Source organism: Aythya ferina, assembly GCF_964211825.1.
Source record: "Aythya ferina genome assembly, chromosome: 3".
In the NCBI taxonomy this organism is placed as follows: domain Eukaryota; kingdom Metazoa; phylum Chordata; class Aves; order Anseriformes; family Anatidae; genus Aythya; species Aythya ferina.
In genome coordinates, this window is record NC_140298.1 from 120,309,543 (window position 1) to 120,330,334 (window position 20,792).

At 39.6% G+C, this 20,792-nt stretch overlaps 1 protein-coding gene and 1 long non-coding RNA gene across 2 annotated transcripts in view; one reads left to right on the forward strand and one right to left on the reverse strand.

The window, feature by feature from the left end:
• GPN1 (GPN-loop GTPase 1) lies at positions 1-20,047 on the forward strand. Its single transcript, XM_084513687.1, has 14 exons — positions 1-136; positions 223-316; positions 1,365-1,404; positions 2,921-2,987; positions 3,747-3,784; positions 4,416-4,494; positions 4,597-4,691; positions 7,087-7,132; positions 9,820-9,966; positions 13,163-13,245; positions 15,243-15,282; positions 17,945-18,035; positions 18,528-18,638; positions 19,293-20,047. Exons 1-14 carry the CDS (start codon positions 59-61, stop codon positions 19,382-19,384), a joined length of 1,101 nt encoding a protein of 366 aa, XP_084369813.1. The 5' UTR covers positions 1-58; the 3' UTR covers positions 19,385-20,047.
• The window catches only part of LOC311433938, a 10,129-nt gene continuing 9,334 nt past the window's right edge, over positions 19,998-20,792 (reverse strand). Inside the window, exon 3 of the long non-coding RNA XR_014691074.1 lies at positions 19,998-20,527. This is a non-coding gene — a long non-coding RNA (uncharacterized lncRNA). The remainder of the gene's footprint in view (positions 20,528-20,792) is intronic.

Consider the following 20,792-nt stretch of genomic DNA (forward strand, 5'->3'; position numbering starts at 1 on the left):
GCGAGGCTGGTCCCCGCCTCCCCACCGCGCCCCGGAAGAACAAGCGGCTGCTGGGAAGATGGCGGCGGCGGCGGCAGCGCCGGTGTGCGTTCTGGTGCTGGGCATGGCGGGCTCCGGGAAGACCACCTTTGTGCAGGTGAGAGACGGCAGCGGGGAGCTGTCGGTTTGCCCGCCCCTGTCTCCACGCCGGGCAGGGCCTGACGCCTTCTCGTGTCCCCTTAGCGACTCGCGGCTCACTTGCACGGCCAGCGCTGCCCTCCGTACGTGATCAACCTGGACCCCGCCGTGCACAGCCTGCCCTTCCCTGCCAACATCGGTGAGTCCCGCCGCGCCGACGCGAGCCCGGCTCGCTGGTGCTTTGCCGGGTGGTCGGCAGCTTGAGGTTGGTGAAAGTTGTAGGGGTGGTCCGGGATCAGAGCTGGCGCGTATTTGTCGAGTCCGCAAGAACAGAAAAATATCTTTTGCCATAAGGAAGTTAATCCTTTTTTTGGTATACTGTTTTTCTGATGTTTCGCAGAAAGGGAGGGAGGCTGTGTTATGTAAGGCATTTGATTAGGCTATTTATCTTCTCTTTAAGAGATACGAAGTCCTACCGCGAGGAGAACTTTTTTTTTTTCCCCTTGATTATGAATTTTTAGGACCGAAACCGTTTTACTATTGCATTTGTACATACTTTGTACTATTTTGTATGGTTTAATGTACACCTTTTTTCCTTTCATTTGCAATGAGCATTTTAGCAGATTCGATTAGGTTTCCTATTTTTGGAGCTGTGGTAGCTGTAAGTGCAACCAAATAACTTTCTAAAGCTCTTTTGAAAACGTTGATTGTAGAGAAAATAACAACAAACAGGCTTTATGTCTGGCCATTCCAAAAGGTTTGCTGTTCCTAAAAGCTTACCATACCAATCCTTAGGTTTGTGAGGGTTCTCTCTTTCAAACTTTCTAACGTTTGTCAGTCTGTCTCTGTAGAAAATAAGAAAACTGGTGCTACCAAAGTGTTTTTATTGATGTCAGATGAAGGATTCCATAATGCATTGTAGTGCTGGATCTCGCATAAGATGGTTAAATATATATGCTTTACTAACTGTTGTTGATGAGCTGAGAATAAAATTCAGTTGAAGTAGTTACTGCTCAAAAACTTAACCTGGTGCTGTTTCAGAGGAGTAACAGTGAATTTCATGTATATGATGACAATCTGTTAAATCTTACTTGTTCTGCTTGTGAGATTTTTTCTGTTGGTTCTAGATCTATTAGTGAGGAAAAAGGAGACTCGCTAGAAAGGGAAAGGCTTTCACTAGTCAGCAAATCAATAAGACTGTTTTAAAAGAAATGTATTGAAACTATTCATGTGTATTCCCACTTTAGATATCCGGGACACTGTGAAGTACAAAGAAGTCATGAAACAGTATCCTTTTTTTTTTAGTCTTACAGCAATCTTTGAAATCTTGGATTTTGTAAAAGTTGCCTGTCACTTCTGCACATCAAGATAAAGGGGACAGGAGGCATTGGGGATTGCAACAATGCAGACTAGTGCATGATTTTTCACTGTACTTCTTACATGAGAGATTAGAAATACATGTTAAATAAGATTTGATACTTAGGTGTAAAAAGTGCGCTAAAAGTGTTTCTGCCTAGTAGTGCCTTTTTATAAATAGCATGCACTCCATCCACTTCTCTTGTGTGTTTTTTTTTTTTTTTTTCAATGAGCTTTTATTTTTCATGGGGGAAGCCAGCAGCTTTCTCCCCATGTATTTACAAATCTCATGTTATTTATTATTAAAAATATTCAAATTACTGTTTGCTTGTAGTAAGTGAAGAAAACTATTTACACATTGACGGTAATCAAAGCACTGTTGTCTCTCTGAATCTCTAAGACACTGGACTGATGGCTTACACGGTACAGTAATTTGGTAACTGTAGTTCAGTAACATTACACTAAAAGGACTGCAGTTCCAAAGAGGTATGGAGGTCCTTTGTTTCTCAAGTAACAGCCTTTGCAGGTGGAGTTAATATACAGTGTTTGGATTTGACATACTAGCATGGCTCTTACATTTACTCTTAGGGAAAAAGAAGGGATGATGGAGGTTAGGATTATGATTTTGGCTGTTATTTGATTAGGAGTTGCTAGCAAAACATTCAAACATAAGTTAGAATTTGGCATGTAGATGCATTACTTGCTTTGCTGTCTCTGTTAGCCATCATTGGAGTTGAAGTATCTCATCAAATAGCGCTTAAGGGGTGTGTCTGTTAGCATGTTTGGACATTTAGAGCAGTACCCCCAGAAGACTGTATGTACTAATGAATCAGTGCTGGTTCTTGTGCAGTAAGGAAATTACAGGATGCAATTAAAAGAGTCTTTGTTTCCATGAACATAATTAGTATAGACCCGTATGTGTGAAAAATAATTTTGAAATCTTCAAGACATTTTGAGTGTCTCTACAAAGTTAAGTCTAATTCTTTCCATTTAAATTCTTCTGTGAATGATTTGTGTGAGAAATCTTTTAATTGTATTTTTGAAGTACATAATCTTAAAAATGAACTGCATTCAGGACATTGTTAAACTCTGAGTTACTGGCTGTGTTAATCTTTTTTGGAAAGACAGTGATGGCTTTAGTATATAAGTGCACTTTTTTTTTTTCTTTTTTTCTTTGCCAGAGATGGTAATGCTTGAATAATGGTAAGAGGAAGCCACGGTGTAGCTTCTTTTCCTTTTGTCAATCACATGTGTTTTAACAAATAGCAAGTAGTCTTTCTCTTGCCCAGGTACTGCATCACTTAAAAGGCTTAATTGTGTATGGGGAGAATTGTCTTTTGCTGCAAGGCATCCAAGGTACATTGTCAATGGCCAACTACTATCAGAATTTAAAAATAAGCCCTCTGAGGTCTGTATAGTCATCAGCTTTCCTAAATGGAGTGTCTAGATATGGGCTGGGCCCAAATGGTGGAATAGTGACCTCTCTCAATCTTTTTGCTACAAGATTTGATCAGGTATGAGGTTGTTCTTATGTGATACTGGGCTATGGATACTGTGCTGGGGACTGGATTTTTTGCGTAGCTGGAGCTTCAGAAATCACTGTTATTTAACCTTTAAATATTTTTTTGAGAGTTAATAGTATTCTCCCTATTTTGAAAAGCAGCCAAATTTCAATAGGTCTCATTTAAGGGAGATATATAATTTTTTTTTCCCAACTCTTTTTTTTTTATGTAAAATTTGGAAGTTATGTATTTGGAAGTTATGTATTTGGAAGTACAGAATGTCGATTTCTAAGTCTTTGTGTATAACTGTTCTGTTGCATGATGTTCAGGATAACATTTTCTTTTATATGATTGCTCAGATTTTGAAGTAGGGAAGCTCACTTCTGGAAACCAGCTAAGTTTTCCTAGGGTTATTTGATAATTGACTATTCTCATAAATCTTAATGCTAAATCGGCACTGAGATGTGATCCTTATTCACAATATTAAAGCAATGCCCAATCTCTTAGGAAATAGTTAGGGAACAACTGCATTTATTATGCCATTTCTTTCACCAGGTACTAGATTATGGGTAAAATTAGGGTCATTTTTGGCATATGCATTGTCTGAGTATTTTCAAGCCATCTATTTTCACACAATGAAAGGCTTAGACTTCCAACTTTTTTGATACGTACATGTGTGGCTATTCAATTTAATGTTTCTGTTATGAAATGACTATTTGTGTTTCCTGTTCTGAGTCTAAATACAATGCATACTGCTTCTTTTTCAATCAGGTGATGAAGTTTATTGAAAAAAGACAAAATGCATCCAAGTAAGTATATTCTACCAAGTTTTACTATTCTGGAATCAATGTGGAAAAAATATGTGAAATGGTTTAAATATCTTAATTTAATCCTAATCCTAAAAAAAAAAATCTCTGCATGTTTTAAATATCCTAATTTTATCCTAATCCTATAAAAGGTTCTCTATGTGTTTTGTAGTTGTCTTTCAGCCTTGGTATAAATTTTATCTGTAAAAGGGCATAGAATTATTACAGGGTACTAGCCTTGTTTGCATCAAAGAAATGTCTGATTCCACATCTGCTTTTCTTGTCTTCCTTTAACCTTCTTTTTTTTTTTTTTTAATATGTACTGCTCCAATGGACAACAATTAATTTTTGTTCTGAAAAGTTTGTAATAGTAAAAAAAAAAAAAAAAAAAAAAAAGCCAAATTGATGTCTTTAACAGAATCTTAGGAGAATAAATGCTTCTTAGTCACAAAATTCACTCAGAGATTTTCAGGTGTGTCCTTAAATCTTGTCACTGTTTGGGAAAAGCTTTTCTGTTCTGAGCAGAATAATCACGTGATTTGCTCTTCTGTGCCTGTGTTAGTCTAGTCATGACAGGACCTTGTGCTTGACTAATTTTTTCCCTTTTTGTTTGTTGCGGGTGACTTCTTAACAGGTATGTCATTATTGACACACCAGGTCAAATTGAAGTGTTCACATGGTCAGCATCAGGAACCATTATAACTGAAGCTTTGGTAAGTGTATTCTATGTAACTTGACATTGAGGCTATGTGGAAAAAGTGCCTATTGAACAGCGTGTACTTCTAATTAAATTGTATTTTTCCACATATTTCCAGGCTTCCTCTTTTCCTTCTGTTGTTGTTTACGTGATGGACACCTCTCGCAGTACTAATCCTATCACCTTTATGTCCAACATGCTGTATGCCTGTAGGTAAGAAAAGCTGAAAATGCAATGCATCTTTTTTGATTGCTTTGTCTCCTTGCTATTTATCAGGGAGGGAGGGGGGGGGGAGGAACGACACACGACCATTTGTTTAGACTTCATGTGAGTAGCTTTTCAGTTAAGGAGAATATGTCCACTTAATTTCTTGGAAACGTGGCTGAGAAGAAGGACCATGTCTTTTTGGCCATGGTAAAGGCATAGTCAGAATGTTACAATGGCTATATCCAATTTGTTTTCTGACTTGAATAATAGATTTCTTTTGTAAAAGTAAAAATGGAGCATATATTATTTAATATGTGAATTCCAATGTTAACTCTTTTTACCACAGTTCTTTCAGGTATTGACTGTAGTTAAGTTTGAGAAATGATGATTCAAACTTAAATTTTTGACAAGTAGAGATTTAGCATACAGAATTTCTGCCTGTAATCTTTTAATTTGCAAAGTCTCTAAAGAGATTTAAAGGTGATACACATCTTTACAGTTACAGCTATGACAATGTGAAGGGCTGTCTACACCTACAAATCCTTCTGATGCTTTTCACACTGTGATTTGTACTTGTGTGAGCACTCTTGTGTTTTGCTGTGTTGTCCTGTTCACCCCAGTGAAGAATATGCAGGTGGGGTCACATCCCAAAAAAACGAAAACAGAGAACAGAAGTAAGAAAAATGTGTCATTTTTAGATTATGTGATTATTGATAAGCTCTTTGTTTTTTTTTTTTCCTTTGTCCCTCAACTGTTAAGCCAATCAGACAATAGTGTAACAGTATAGCATCTCCTGAACACACGTTAGCAGCAGTTGTTTGAGTTTACAGCTTACTGTAGCTTGTCTCTTTTAATACATAGCAGTTTGTTGATGAGAAAGCTCTGTCTTTGCTCTCGCTTCTTAAAATCTGTGACTTTTGTTTGCTCTTTCTGGCAATGTTACTAGACTCCTCAGGCATACTAGATTTGAAACCATTCAACTTTCTCAGTCAAGACTGAATTTGGTTGTTGATTCTAGGCACCATTGTGGATAAATCTTGCTTAAGTCTGGGATTTGTCTTTGTTTAGCATCTTTGTCTTAAAAGCTACTTTGTTGCAATAGTACTTATATGCTAGGTTTTTTTTTTTTTTTTTCTTTTTCCTAATTAGACTAAGCTGTTACTGGGAATTAAAACAAAACAAACAAACCAAACAAACAAAAAATGTACTCATTCCCTTTTTAGTGTTACGGTACCTCCTATTCACAGAATCACAGAACTGAACTGTAGGGGTCGGAAGGGACCTTGAAAGATCATCAGATCCAACCCCCCTGCCAAAGCAGGTTCCTCAGATTGAGATATTTATTCTGCTGTTTTGGTTATTGCCTGTCTTGGTGGTTTCCCCTTTGGGTAAACAAAATAATTTAGGTACCAAAGGAGGCCTGGAGGTCATCTGGTCAAAGCTGCCACTGAAAACATTAAATAATCCATGAGACTTCAGCTTGATGATGGATAGGTAGATTACATCTAATTGCCTGTTGCTTATAAAATCATTTATCTAAAGATGTATAAATATAGGCTAGTTTGAGCCCCTTCTTGTAAACCCATAATATGACATCACTCCTTTTTTGTTATTCTTGAGGTTTTCAGTGACTCTTCTAGATTTGTCTTGAGCTCAGCATGGTGTGAGGTCATGTGAACACATACTGTCTCCTGATTTATTGACTTCCTCCTCATACATGGATTTCTCTGCTGTCTATTACGTTAAACCAGGGACTGAATACCTATGTAAAAATCATATTTAGAGCTGTCTTAATTTATGGTAAATGAAATGTTGGTAAATGGTTTAAAAAAAAACACAACTATTAGTCCTTCTACCAAGGTCAATTGCTGTATCATTGTGATAGGAGTATGCAAATATGTCACGTGACATTGCATTTTCTGAAATTAGAGTTGAGCAGAGGATATTAGAATACATACAGTGACATGACAATGTAAAGTCATGTTTCAAGGTAGTCTTGCTTTACAGATATTTTGAGTTATTTGAATTCATTGATCAGGAATAATTTCTCAAAACTGATTTCAACTTAAGTCAAAATACTTAGAAACTGCAAGGATAATAAGAACTGGGATCTGAGAATCAGAAAACAGTAATCAAAATCAACTGGGTATGTAGAAGGAGATTGTATATTTTATGTATATTTTATAGACAGACTGTTCAACTTCAGTACGCAAGATCTGGTTGAAAATTATCATCCATCATTTATAATTGATGCAGAGAAAAATATTTTCTTTACAAAGCCTCATGTATGCAGTTTTGCACAAGTCTTATCTGCCTTATGCTTAATATTTTTTTCTATTTTAATGAGTATTAAATTAATTTTTAATGGCTTTTTTATTATTATTTTTAATTTTCCTTCTAGTATCCTATACAAGACGAAACTACCTTTCATTGTTGTCATGAACAAGGTAAATTAAAGCTGTGGTTCCTGTGTTCCAGTAGAATGTTGTTCTGCTTATCTTGCTTTAACATAGTGTGTTCATCTTACTACAATACTTACTACTAATACTATGTTTTTTTTTTCCTGGAAAAATAAAGGAAAAAGGCTGAGAAGGAGCTGCAGGCTGAAAACTGAATCTAGAAGAGGTCTTGGCAAAGAAAGGCAAAAGAAAAATCAGGGACAAGCAGTTACACTGAAAAATTGAAATCAGACATGATACTAAAAATTTGAAAAATGTTTTGCAATATCTGTTACACGTTTGATTTCTTGAGGTTTTCGGATTATTCCTAAATCTTTTTGTGTGTATTTGAATTTTGTAAAATACATGTTTCAAATCTATTTCTAGTGCTTATGAAACACTAAATGTCCATATTATAGGTGTAGATTTTCCCTGCTTTGAAGCTGGCTGGGTGACTGATACCAGTCCTGTTCTTAATCTTTGCACGTATAATGTTGGGACCCTGGCCAAGAGAAATCCCCACTGCTTCAGTATTTCTTTGATGGTTTTATGTGTTTTGTCTACACTCAGTTTTAAGTATGCTATCCATGGATGGGCCTCCCTTCCTAAAAGCTTAACCCTATGCTATAAGGAAACTTAATTTTGTAATGCAAGTTCATTACTGAATCTGCCCTTACTTTCCACTGCTTTCTCAAAACAATTACCTTATTCCTGGGTTCTCAGCACTAAGTTGATGACTTACAGTAGAAATTGTGTAACACCTGCCTGTTTTCAGGAAGGAGTCCCATGTTTTTTAGCAGGCAAAACTTAACAAAATGTGTATGGTTGTAATTGCTTACATTTAAAATGTACCAGGATCTGATGGAAAGCAGGTATTTACTAGGCTGAGGCTATGCCTCCATTGCTGTGTAAAGTACTGTTCTGGAGCCTAAAATGAATGCTTTTAAACTTGACAGTTAGCCAGCTCCTTTAACATAATTTCAAGTGTTAGAAGACTCTCATTAGATTTCTGTTGTGAGCGTTCTTTCTTCTTCCCACAGGCATCCTTCCATCCTTCATATTCAATTAGATGTTCCCTAACATAGCAATTTTTGTGTGTGCATGTGTATCTTGCATGCTTCCTCTAGAAGGCCAATGCTTTGAATGCGAAATTTTACTTCACCCCTTCTTACTCAGTGATTAGTGTCTGATGTGCTCCAATTATGCTCATGTTCCCAGTGATCCCTACCATGCATGTCTTTAATACCTGTGTGCTTACTTAGCAAGTTTTTGTGTGCTGTTTTCTTTCTAACTCTAGACAGTTATTGTAGAATAAGCTGTTAAGCATTTTTTTATAGAGAAAGGCATGAGGTAGGAAAATCAATCCTAACAAAATGGATTTCTGGAAAGACTAAAAAAATATGTGACTTCTTTAATATGTGAAAAGACAGGTAGTCCCAAGGTTTAGGATTCATAACTTCATGGTGCACCTCCTATGAAGAAAGGCTGAGAAAGCTTGGGTTATTTAGCCTAAAGAAGAGAAGGTTTTGGGGAGACCTTATAGTGGCCTTCCAGTATTTTAAGGGCCTGTAGGAAAGATGGGGAGAGACTCTATCTGGGATAAAACAAGGGTAATGCTTTTAAGCTAAAAGAAGGTAGGTTTAAATTAGATATTAGGAAGAAATTCTTCACTATGAGGGTGGTGAGGCACTGGAACAGGTTGCCCAGAGAAGCTGTGGATGCCCCGTCCCCTGAAGTGTTCAAGGCCAACATGGATGGGGCTTTGGTCTAGTAGAAGGTGTTCCTGCCCATGGCAGGGGGGTTGGAACATGATGATCTTTAAAGTCCCTTCCAACCCAAGCCATTCTATGATTCTATGACATAGATTTACAGGATGTTAGATTTGCAGATGAAAATAAAAAAGGCACCAAATTATAGAATAGGTTCAATTTTCTTTATAGAATTTAATCAAGTTGTCTCAAATTAGGCTTTGGACCCTTGATGGATTCAGTTCCATCACAAATCTTTTAAATAATAGTAGGAAATACTCCTTCCTACTGGTGCTGAGAAATTAAATATATCTGTTTTAGATGCTTATGTTGTAATAACTGGGGATTTGCATGAACTGTGATTTGTTTGTGAAATTCTTTAATAGACTGACTGTTCACTTACTAATCTGTGTAAAATTATGGAGCCATCTCACCTGTTTTGTGACCATGGTCATGCTCTGAGTTTAGATAATAGCTTCTTGAGGTCAGAGCACAGTTCCATTTATAAAGGTCCTGTAGCCTGTTACCCAGCAAGGAAATGCCCCCCAGCCTCCCAGCCAATCAAGAAAGGACGGCATCTTCAGCAAAGACAGTTCTTGTCTGGCATTAATCATAACATGTAGTATTTACAAATTAAGCTGTTTTGTACAGCAATTTTTGAATGCCCCATTCCACTAAACCATAGAAACTTTTATAACCAGACTCAGTTTTTTTATTAAACACTCCTTCAAACTGAGATAGTGCTTTTTTTTTTTTTTTTCCTGTATTGAAGTAGTTGGTTTGACTAAAAACAGACCTTGGAAAACTTCAGACCAGGGCTGAATATTTTGAAAAGATCAGCATTATGAGAGGAAGTTTAAAACAAATTATTTCTTTTTTGATTACCCTTAGGCTGGGAACAAAGAATGAATCATTATTACTTCTGAAAGCTGTGTCTTCTCCTTCCAGACTGACATTATTGATCACAGCTTTGCGGTAGAATGGATGCAGGACTTTGAGACTTTTCAAGATGCCCTGAATCAAGAGACATCCTATGTCAGTAACCTGACTCGTTCTATGAGTTTAGTGTTGGATGAATTTTACAGTTCATTGAAGGTAAGATTCCTCCTTTTTTTAACTAACTTTCACAAAAGCTTGGAGAAGAGAAGGAGCTCAAGGAGGACATCACCTATGTATATAAATACATGATGCAAAGAAGTAAAGGTGACAGAGGCAGACTCTTTTCAGTGGTGAAGAACAAGAAGCAACAGACATGAAGTGAAATTCAGGAAGTTGTATAAACATAAGTTGTGATTGAGCACTGGAAGAAGGTTGTGGTGGTGGTTTTACCATGCTGGGCAGCTAAACCCCACAACCGCTCTCTCACTCCCCCTCCTTTAGATGAGGAGGGGGAGAAGTAAAGCAAAGAACAACTCACAGGTTGAGATAAGGATAATTTAATTAAAGGGAAATAATTATAATAATTAAATAAAGACTACCATGAACTAAACAATTTAACTAAGGGGAAATAAAAAGGGAAAGGGGAAAAGGGAGGGGAAAAGGAAAAATAAAAAGAAGGGAGGAAAACAAACAAAATAAATGAAGGCTATATGGAAGTGCAGAGGAAAGAAATTACTCTCTACTTCCCACAAATGAGCGATGATTGACCACGTCCTTGAAGCAAGGCCTCAACGCACGCAGCCGGTGTTCGAGAGGAGGACCGACGTTTCCCAACGAGAGCCCACCCCCCCCCTCTTCTTCCTGTTTCCACCTTTTATTGCTGAGTGTGACATCACATGGTATGGAATATCCCTTTGATTGGTTTAGGTCAGCTGCCCTAGTGATGTTTCTCTCCTCACTTTTTGCCCATCCCCTAGGAGGGTTAGAGAAAGGCCCAATGCTGTGCCACTGCTGCTCAGCAGTTGACACAACACTGGTGTGATAACACTGCTGTTCCAGCTACAAGTACAGAGTACAGCACTGTATGGGCTGCTGCCGGGAAAGTTAACGTTCCAGCCAGACCCAGTACAGTTGTCCAGAGATGTTGTGGAATCTCTGCCTTTGGAGATACTCAAAGCTTGCTTGGACAAGATCTTAAGCAGCCTGTTCTAATTAATCCTGCTTTTTTGAGCAGAAGAGGTTGGGCTAGGTGATCTCCAGAGGTATATTCCAGCCTCAAGCATTCTATTGTGTAAAAGAGCTTTGTACCACCCTTTTGAATTGGAATTTGTTCCCGAACCTTTCTTTAGGGAGATGATTTGCTGATTTGAACATAAAATAACTGCAGTTCCTTGTCATGCTGAGTAGCATTTAAATAGCGATTAATCATTGGAAAAAAGGTAAGATGGACTGCTAAAAGGTAATGTTCTGTGTTGTAAAGTCTCCCATCTTAGATAATGTTCCTTGTTCTGGAAGTCTCAAGTACAATTGGGCAATTTTCTATGTAGAAAGAAGGGAAATAATCTCAAAAGCAAGCCAAAAAACTGTATATTTGCTGAGACAAGTGAAAGTTTTTTACATTTATCAGGTGTTGAGAGGACAAATCCATTAAGTTTCTCTGAAAACACCGTAATTTGGAATATGATAATGATTCCATAGCCTGTGCCAGATGCGTTCAGACAGTTGTGCTTTGCATTAGCTTTTACTTAAGAAAGAGCAAACAATTGTATTTTTTATGGATATTACAAGAAAGACGAAATAAATGATTACATTTAAATAGACAGAATAGAGCTAAAACAAGAATATTTTAAATGTCTGTAGAGAACAATATACAGTATTTCAAAAATGACTGAAATGGTGCCATATGCGTGACTAAAGTACTTCCCAATCCTTATTTGCAATTAGATTGCATACATTTTTAAATGTGCTTCAGCTAAATACAGAGACAGAATTTCAGAGACAAAAGGTCAGTTCTTGTGGTCTGTTTTGTTGCTTATTTTTAGTACACTGATGCTGCAGCAGTTATACTAACAACTTAAAATACTATGTTCTGAATGACAACTTGGGTTGCTAACAGTAACCAAGTAAATAGAAGACAGGCTTGATTGTTATTATTGTTATTATTGTTGTTTATTGCCTGTATTGGGTTTATGTGGCAAGATTTTGTTTATGGGGTGGCAGAACTTCAGGATTGGTTGCTGTGAGAAGGGTCTAGAAGCTGCCACATGTTAGGGAAGAATCAGTTCCAGCTGGTTGCAACAGGGCCCCACTGCTGGCCAAAGCTGAGCCAATGAGTGACACTGGTAGCATCTCTTTTGAGGGTATATATTTACGAAAGGAAAAACATGTTGCACAACAGCAGTTGGGAGAGAGAAGTGAGAAAATGTAGGAAAAAACCCTACAGACACCAAGATCAGTGAAGAAGGTGCCAGAACAGAAGTTTCCCTGCAGCCTGTGGAGAGAACAATGGTGGAGCAGGCTGTCCCATGCAGCTTGTGGTGTACCGTGGCAGAGCAGATATCCATGCTGAGAGCCCAAGCTAGAGCAGGGGAAGAGGGTGAAGATGAAGGAGCAGTAGATGATGAAGCCGTTGTGGACTGACAACAACCCCTGTTCCCCTCTGCTGCTTGGTGGTGTGTGTGTGTGTAAGTAGAAAAGGATTGATTAGGGGAAAGGTGTTTTTAGTGTATCACTATTCTACTCTGTTAGTAGTTGGCAATAAATTACATTAATCTCCATATGCTGAGACTGTTTTGCCTGTGACAGTAACTGGTGAGCAATCTCCCTGTCCTTCTCATCAGTTGAGCCCTTTTTTTTTAATCATATTTTCTCCCTCTGTTCCCTTGAAGAGGGAGGGGTTTGAGAGATTGGTGAAGCTTAGCTGTCTATCAGTGTGAAACCACCACAGTTTCCCCATCTTGTTCATTATGTTTAGGTGCTGTATTGTCTTAACTCTGTTTGTGGGGGTATTGAGACTGGAGGCACAGGAGTGGTCTGTAAAACCAGGCTTTCTTTTTCTTAACTGTTGCATTGTTGTGTTTTGTTTGTTTCCCCTTTTCCTGCAATAAACTTTATAAGAGACAATAAGGCCCAGCTTCCTTGGTTAAATAAGAGCTTAGGTAAAGGGGGGGGGGGCGGGGAGCAGCGGGTAGCAAACATTAACAACTAAGTGGAGAATGAGGTTGAAAGGAGGAGTGACAGAAGTACAGTATTACTTCTTACTCTCATGCTGCTGATTAATGGTTATCACTAGATTCCCTTAGGTATTTTTTTCCAAGGCACTGTTTAGTCTTCCCAGCTCTCATCATCCATCAGTTACCTAAAAATTTGGTTCAGTTACTGTTCAGTTCTGGAATATGGCTTTCTTTTACAGGTGGTTGGTGTTTCTGCTGTGCTAGGCACAGGACTGGATGACTTTTTTGTTCAGCTTTCCAAAGCTGTAGATGAATATGAGAGGTAAGGTGATGCTTTGGTTCCTGACCCTCTGAATACTTGCTGAAGTTACTGATTCATGAACACGCTCCTTTGATTTGAAGGAATGTTCACTTTTCAAGTCAAGGTAACATAATGTTTATAATACTCTTAAATCTAAGAGTCAGCATGAAATGAAGCAATTAAAATAACCTATGCAGTGGTGAATTTTTGTGCTATTCAGTGATAAAAACTAAAAGCCAGCTATGCCAGCAAACTTGTGAAGTTAGGTTTTTGATCTGGTTCCGTATGATGATCAGCTTTGTATTGCCCTTGGAAAGAAGTAGATAAAGAAGGCAAGCTAGTTGAAATTCAAGAATTCGTTGAGAATGTGCTGTTACTGGATTCCTCCTCATGAAATACTGCCAGACTGCTCTATAAAATTAGAAAGCAAATCCATTAACTTGGGTTGCATGGAAATAGCTAAGACAGACCATAGATCACTGTCAGAGGAAAATATATCATGCTGGTTCAGACAGCCTGAGCAAGGCTGCTACAACTTCATGTCCCCAGATCCAACCAGTAGTGAGGCTGGAGGTGTACTCCCAGTAGGTATATGCACATAAGGCATATGTATACACCACATAAATGTATACATCAAGCTGTGCAGATCGGATGGATACAAAGAGCACTCACATGAGCATAGCTTCAGTGGCCTTATTCTGTCCCCATCTCTGAGCAGGAAGAATGTCTGTTAGTGGGAATTTATGTACATATGTACAACGTGGATCCCTCCAGCAGCTAGGCTCTGAGTAGCTTCCTCCGGATCCCTTTCTCGCAGTTGCTGCCACCTGGATATATGAGTCTTTGAGACCCTAGCCCATCTCTGGTTGATGATACAGACTATCTCCCATGCACTTTCTGGGATTCCCCTGGTTCCAGTAGCTGACTCCCATGTGCTCTTGCCCCTAGAGATACACAGGCACTCTAACACCCATAGGTGTCCAACTCCCTGTTGCACTGGCTCCCAGACCACTTCACCTACCTTCCAGCTGCTCTGGCTTGATCTATCCTGCTCTTCAGCTAGTTAAGTTTGATCTTCGCTAACAATCACACACTCACTGATGAACCTGCGCTTGCATAGTCACTGATACCACAGACTCCTATACACACATGTACACAGAGCAAGAGTCTTCTCTTATTAGAAAGTATTGGAAGGTGGAGTTTAATAAGGTGGTAGGACAGACTGTTTTTATCAGGTGCAGGGCATGACCAGACAAGCATGCTGATTAATTACTGCTTACCTATGAACAGAGCCTGTTATTCCCTTATCCCTCTATATTTCATGCTTATTTCTCCCCCAGTCTCAATCCCTCCCTTTTCCTGCCTTTGATTCCTTCTCTAAACATTGCATAATAAATCCCATGCAATCCCCAGATGCTCTTTTCTGGAACCCCATAATGTGTCCCACACACTTAGGCAGCCACCCCCATCCTCATAAGGTGATCCAGATAGCTATTCCTTATGACTAATGATAATGGATTTCATGCCTGGACCATGGGGGTTGACGGCCCTCCTGTGATGTGCTCGGGAGTAGGTGAGCAGGATATGTGTTGTCTTCCTCTAAGAGTTCCCACTGAACTGTCTCAGGATGCACAGGCGCTGGCAGAGAAAGCTATGTCTGTAGTTAGAGGAGAGTAAGTGATCTGCTGTTTAGGTATGGTAGTGAAACAGCTACCTCTATTGGGCTGTTTTTTTTAATTATTATTTTATTAGTATTATTATTTTATCCAACAAAAATGTGTGAGAAAGGTTTGGCATTTTAATGAAGTATGTTTGTTTGGTTTTCCTTATTATGCATCCTCTAGTTTCAGAATCCAAATGCAGGTAAAAGTATGATTTGTCTTTTCAAAACCTCTCTCAAGCATGAAAGCCTAAAAAAAAATTGTTTGGGATAGCAATAAACCTCCAAAATGGTCCATACTTAATATGAATGATGTATTAATTGAGAGTGAATGCATTCTGTGTATTTATCTTTGCAGGGAATATCGCCCAGAATATGAGCGTCTGAGGAAAACATTGGTAAGCATTTTTAACTATTGTATACTGAGGCAGTGTATCTTGAGGATCAATTTTATACGTACAATTGCCTCTGCATTTGGAGGATCTAACATTTCATTTACTATTCATACATAGTGTGGAAAAAGTGTTCCGGAAGCTCACAGTCAGTCTTTTTCCCCGGGCTTGGTGGAGCATATCTTTGCAAAAATGCAGATGTTTTGTAAAATAGATGTTGATCAATGTTCTAGTGCTAAATAATTCAAGTTTATTAGGGCAGATTGTGAGAAAATGATTGTGGTATTTTCTGTTCAGAAGGATACTTTGGTGGTGGTGATTTTTTAAAAAAAAAAAAAAACAAAAAACAAAAACTTTCCAAGGTGGTTTGTTAAGAATATCGCTGCATCTTTCTGCACCAGTCAAGTTTGCTGTTTTGACTGAGACAATTAATAATGAAGACTGGAGTACCAAAATGAGTAGCTTTGCTTATCTTGAGTTCTGATTGTGCAAGGGTAGTTCTCTGCAGGCACAACTTCACCAAGTTTGTTTTCCAGATGCTGCTGAAAATTTTCATTAAGTTCATGCTGGAGGTTGTTTTCCATGCTTAAACAAAAGTTCTTTGTAACTTTCAGTGTTTATGTCCAGTGGAAGAAGGGACGGGCAACTCGGGGAGAGTACAAGGAAGTTGCCAGTTTATGCAGAGAAAAAAACAGGAAATCTAAAGCCCAACTCAAGCTCAATCTGGTCACTATGGTTAAGGATAACAAAAAATGTTTTTAAAAATATATTGGCAGTAAAAAGAGGGCCAAGGAGAATCTCCATCCTTTACTGGACATGGGGGAACATGACTACTGAGGATGAGAAGGCTGAGGTTCTTAATGTCTTCTTTACACCTGTCTTTACTAGTCAGACCACTTATTCTCAGGGTACTCAGCCTCCTGAGCTGGAAGTCTGGGACGGGGAGAAGAAGAAACCACCCACAGTTCAGATGGAAACAGTTAGAGACCTGCTGCTCCACCTGGACTGTCACAAGCCCATGGGGCCAGATGGGATCCACCCGAGTGTGCTGAGGGAGTTGGCAGATGTGATTGCTGGGCTGCTTTTCTTCATCTGTCAGCGGTCCTGGTCATCTGGAAAGGTCCCGGATGACCAGAGACTTGCTAATGTGACACCCATCTATAAGAAGGGTCGTAAGGAGGACCTGGGGAACTACAGGCCTGTCAGCCTGACCATAGTGCCAGGAAAGATGACAGAACGGGTCATCTTGAATGCAATCCTACAGCATATGTGGGACAACTGGGGGATCAAGCCCAGTCAGCATGGGTTCATGAATGGCAAGTGCTGCCTGACCATCCTCATCTCCTTCTATGACTGGGTGACCCACCTGGTGAATGACAGAAAGGCTGTTGACATAGCCTCCCTAGATTTCGGCAAAGCTTTTGACACATTGTCCCACAGTATTCTCCCGGAGAAGCTGGCAGCCCATGGCTTGGACAGGTGCACTCTTTGGTAGGTTAAAAACTGGCCAGGCCCAGAGAGTAGCGGCGAACGGAGTGAAATCCATCTGGTGACCAGTCACCAGTGGTGTTCCCTGGGGGTCGGTGTTGGGGCTCATCCTCTTTAATATCTTTATCGATGACTTGGATGAGGGAATTGAGAGCACCCTCAGTAAGTTTGCAGATGACACCAAGGTGGGGGAAAGTGTCAAGCTGCTGGGTAGAAAGGTACTGCAGAGGGACCTGGACAGGATGGGTTGATGGGTAGAGGCCAATGGGATGAGGTTCAATATGGCTCAGTGCTGGGTCCTGCACTTTGGCCACAACAACCCCATGCAACGCTACAGGCTTGGGGCAGAGTGGCTCGAAAGCTGTGCGGAGGAAAAGGATCTGGGGGTGCTGGTCATTGCTTGCCTGAACATGAGCCTGCAGTGTACCCAGGTGGCCAAGAAGGCCAATAGCATTCTATGTCACAGGATGGCTTGTATGAGGAATACTGCAGCCAGCAGGACAAGGGAGGTGATCATCCCCCTATACTCTGCTCTGGGGAGGCTGCACCTCAAGTACTGTGTTCAGTTTTGGGCCCCTCACTTTAAGAAGGACATCCAAGCCCTGGAGTGTGTCCAGAGAAGGGCTATGAAGCTGGTGAAGGGCCTGGAACCCAAGTCCTATGAGGAGTGGCTGAGGGAACTGTGGTTGTTTAGTCTGGAGAAGTAGAAGCTTGGGGAGACTTTATTGCTCTCTCCAACTCCCTGAAAGGAAGGTGTGGGGAGCTGGGGGTCAGCATCTCTTCTCACAGATAACTAGTGATAGGACAAGAAGGAGCGGCCTCAAGTTGTGCCAGGGAAGGCTTAGGTTGGAAATTAGGAGAAATTTATTCTCAGAAAGTGCAGTCAGGCATCGGAACAGGTTGGCTGGGGAGGTGGTGGCATCACCATCCCTGGCGGTGTTTAAAGAAAGGTTGGACGTGGTGCCTAGGAACATGGTTTAGTAGGTGATATTGGTGGTAGGGTGATGGTTGGACCAGATGATCTTGGAGGTCTTTCCCAACCTTTATGATTCTGTGATTTAGTTGTAATATAAGACATGCTTGTTGACTTCACCACCCCACCCCAGAGGACAGACTGCAAGTATTGGGAGAAATAAGTTTTGAAAATGTTCATAAGCCAAATGTAACTTTGTACCCACAGGAGAAAGTTCAAAATAAACAAAAGAGAGATCAGCTGGAACACTTGTGGAAGGACGTGGGCACCGTGTGTATGCAGGGCAACACACTTGCAGGTATTTTAACTAGCAATATTACGTTTATTGCAGAAGTTCTCTGAAGAGCCTGCCTTGAAAAGTAGCATGGTGCTTTTCTGTCTTCACTGTAAAAGCATAATAGCAACTTCATCTTAGTGGAGTGGGATGTCAGTTCCTGGGGATGGGTCAGACTTAGCTGTCCCATGTGTTAATCACACACATGAGAAGAGGAAACCCTAGTGTGTAGGTAAAACAATGGGCATACTGTGAATAATCAAGTATTTTAGAAAAGGTGAAATAGTCAAAATGGACAATGAGAAAGCTCTGCTCTTGGCTGAGCTGTTACCTTATATGAGTTGTTCAGTATGGTGTTGATACAGCCTGTCCTGTATCTTTGGAACCTATAAGTAGCTTTCTGTCCCTTTAGAGTAGGTACTCGTTTTTGTTGTATGTAAATAGAAGTTGTCAGGGAGGGAGCTAACTTACTGTTAGTGTGCTGTTTTGTGTATAGCCATTTCTGTTCCTTCCAAGGGTCTGATGATGCTTCAGCAATGGGTCCCTCTGAGCTGATCCTAACACGAGGAACTCTTGATGAAGAAGAAGAAGAGAGGGAGAGTGATACTGATGACATTGACCATGAAGGTAAGGGAAGGAGAGATCTGTTCTGATCTAAAAGCTGCTTGTCTAGGCATGAAATATTATCTGTATTTCAATAGCTGTATTAGCTGTAACAAGAGCCTAGGAGACGAGCAAACGTTTGGTCACCTAAATATAAGTGTATGAATTTATAGCAGTAGCCCACCCGCACTGCTCAGTCCAGTGATTCCACACTGTATTCTTTGTGAAAGTTCAATTGTAAATTGTGTATTCAAGTAATTATTTTTAATACAACAATGCATAAAACAATATGTTTTTACCAGAGAACTTGTTATGTTTGGACCATGCATGCAGTGACCCCCTGAACCTGTTCAATGCACGTTTCATCTTCTTTATGGTCCTCCTGTTCCCATCCCTGTCTTTCTTCCCTATTCCTGTCACTCTGTTCTTAAAACAATCTTTTAAGTTCTTAACAGAGTGTGATACTGTGTTTAGATAGCTCACAGACTATCTTCGTACTTACCCTGTTACATTCATATTTAGGATCACCTCTTTCCTCTCGCTTGTAATGAAATTGGAGACCAAGTAGACTTTGTGTCACTCCGACTAGCCTGACTGTAGCTTTCTTTAGGAACAGAAGTAGAATGAATGCTGAAATAGTGAACTGTGTTGTTTGTTTGTTTGTTTGTTTTCTCTCAGTTACTGAGGAGAGTCATGAAGAACCAGCCTTCAGAAATTTTATGCAAGAGACACGGATGAAATACCAGAGAAGAAGCAATCAGAATGAATGAGACCCTCAGAAATAAAGGGTTTGGAATGCATTGAAATGGAATTAACAGTAAAGAAACAGCATAAAGAAACTTGAATGGAACCATGCATGAAGTCTTACCTCTATGAACAGCTCCCTGTGATACATTGAGACTGTATCTATCTTTCTTCCTGCAGTAACTGTTGGTCATATGAGTAGAAGGTTTTATATCCAACTGACTGTATATTTGGTTATCTGCCACTGTGACTTCATAAACCTGAAGGAAATGGATTGCACTTTCTTGTGTACCAAATTGTTTAGATATGTCTGGTGAGAGCTTAGATTTTGAGTTTTGAGAGCATTATAATCTTACTGGTTTCCAGAAGTGCAGTGTGTTCACCTCATGCAGACAGGTGTGTGGTACATCCAGGACAGAAGCAAAACTTCCACAGCATGAAATGCCTGATATGTAAGTGTTCTTTTTTTTTTTTCTGAGATAGTGATCTAAAGGGCAACTCTTGTGTTTTGTTCCCTGTCCCCCCCCCAGGTATTATGGTTTTGGAGATAAAAATGTAAGGTCTTTTAGAGAAGTAGACAAGCTTCATTTAGTCTATAAATAATTGAAAGCAAAGTAGTTTAATAATATTCCATCAACCTAGTGTTTGATACTTTATTTTTAATTAAATATATTTTATGAAGTAACAAATGTGTGATGGTTAATAGCAGTTTCCATTTCACCTTTCTAATGCGAGAAATTTTTTCTGCCCTTACAGCACTTAGAGCCCACCCATCTGGATGCACAGCAAATGCATTTTACTTGCATTACATAGACACAATACAGATGACTCTTAAGAAAATACTGAGTAAATAAAATTCCCATGAGAACTGGCTTGATTCTCAGTAGACTAAGAACTGAAGCATGCGTGGCTGTGTAACGGCTGTACATATCTGTATGTAACTTAAAACCAAGGAGTTTCTGTAGATGAGTGTTTCTATGACATGTAGATAAATACTTGGACATGGGCTAATACTCGTTTTCTTGATAGATACCAGTGGGGCACACATGTTCTCTTGTTGTTTACCATTCTCAACTCTGGAATCTTTTCCTTTTTACTGTGGGCTTGCTAGAAGGAGACTTCTCAGTGAGGCTCTGGCAGCTGGATCTGCTAGTACAAGTTGTACAGGTCTGTGGAAAAATAATTTTTGTGAATTTTACAAGCATAGATGGGGCAGGAGGACACAGACAAGCAGCTGTTAAGTGCCACCTCTGATATGGTTACTGCTTTTACTAAAGCAGAGCTTTCCAAGAGCATCACGATTTCAAATTTAGATAGCATGTCTTACTAGGTTCGGTCTAGTTTACCAGAAGCAAAGCTAAAACAAAGCGAGTATTATCCTTCTATTTAAATTCACCTTTTAAAGTATTCTTCCTGCAGACTACTGTTCGTGGT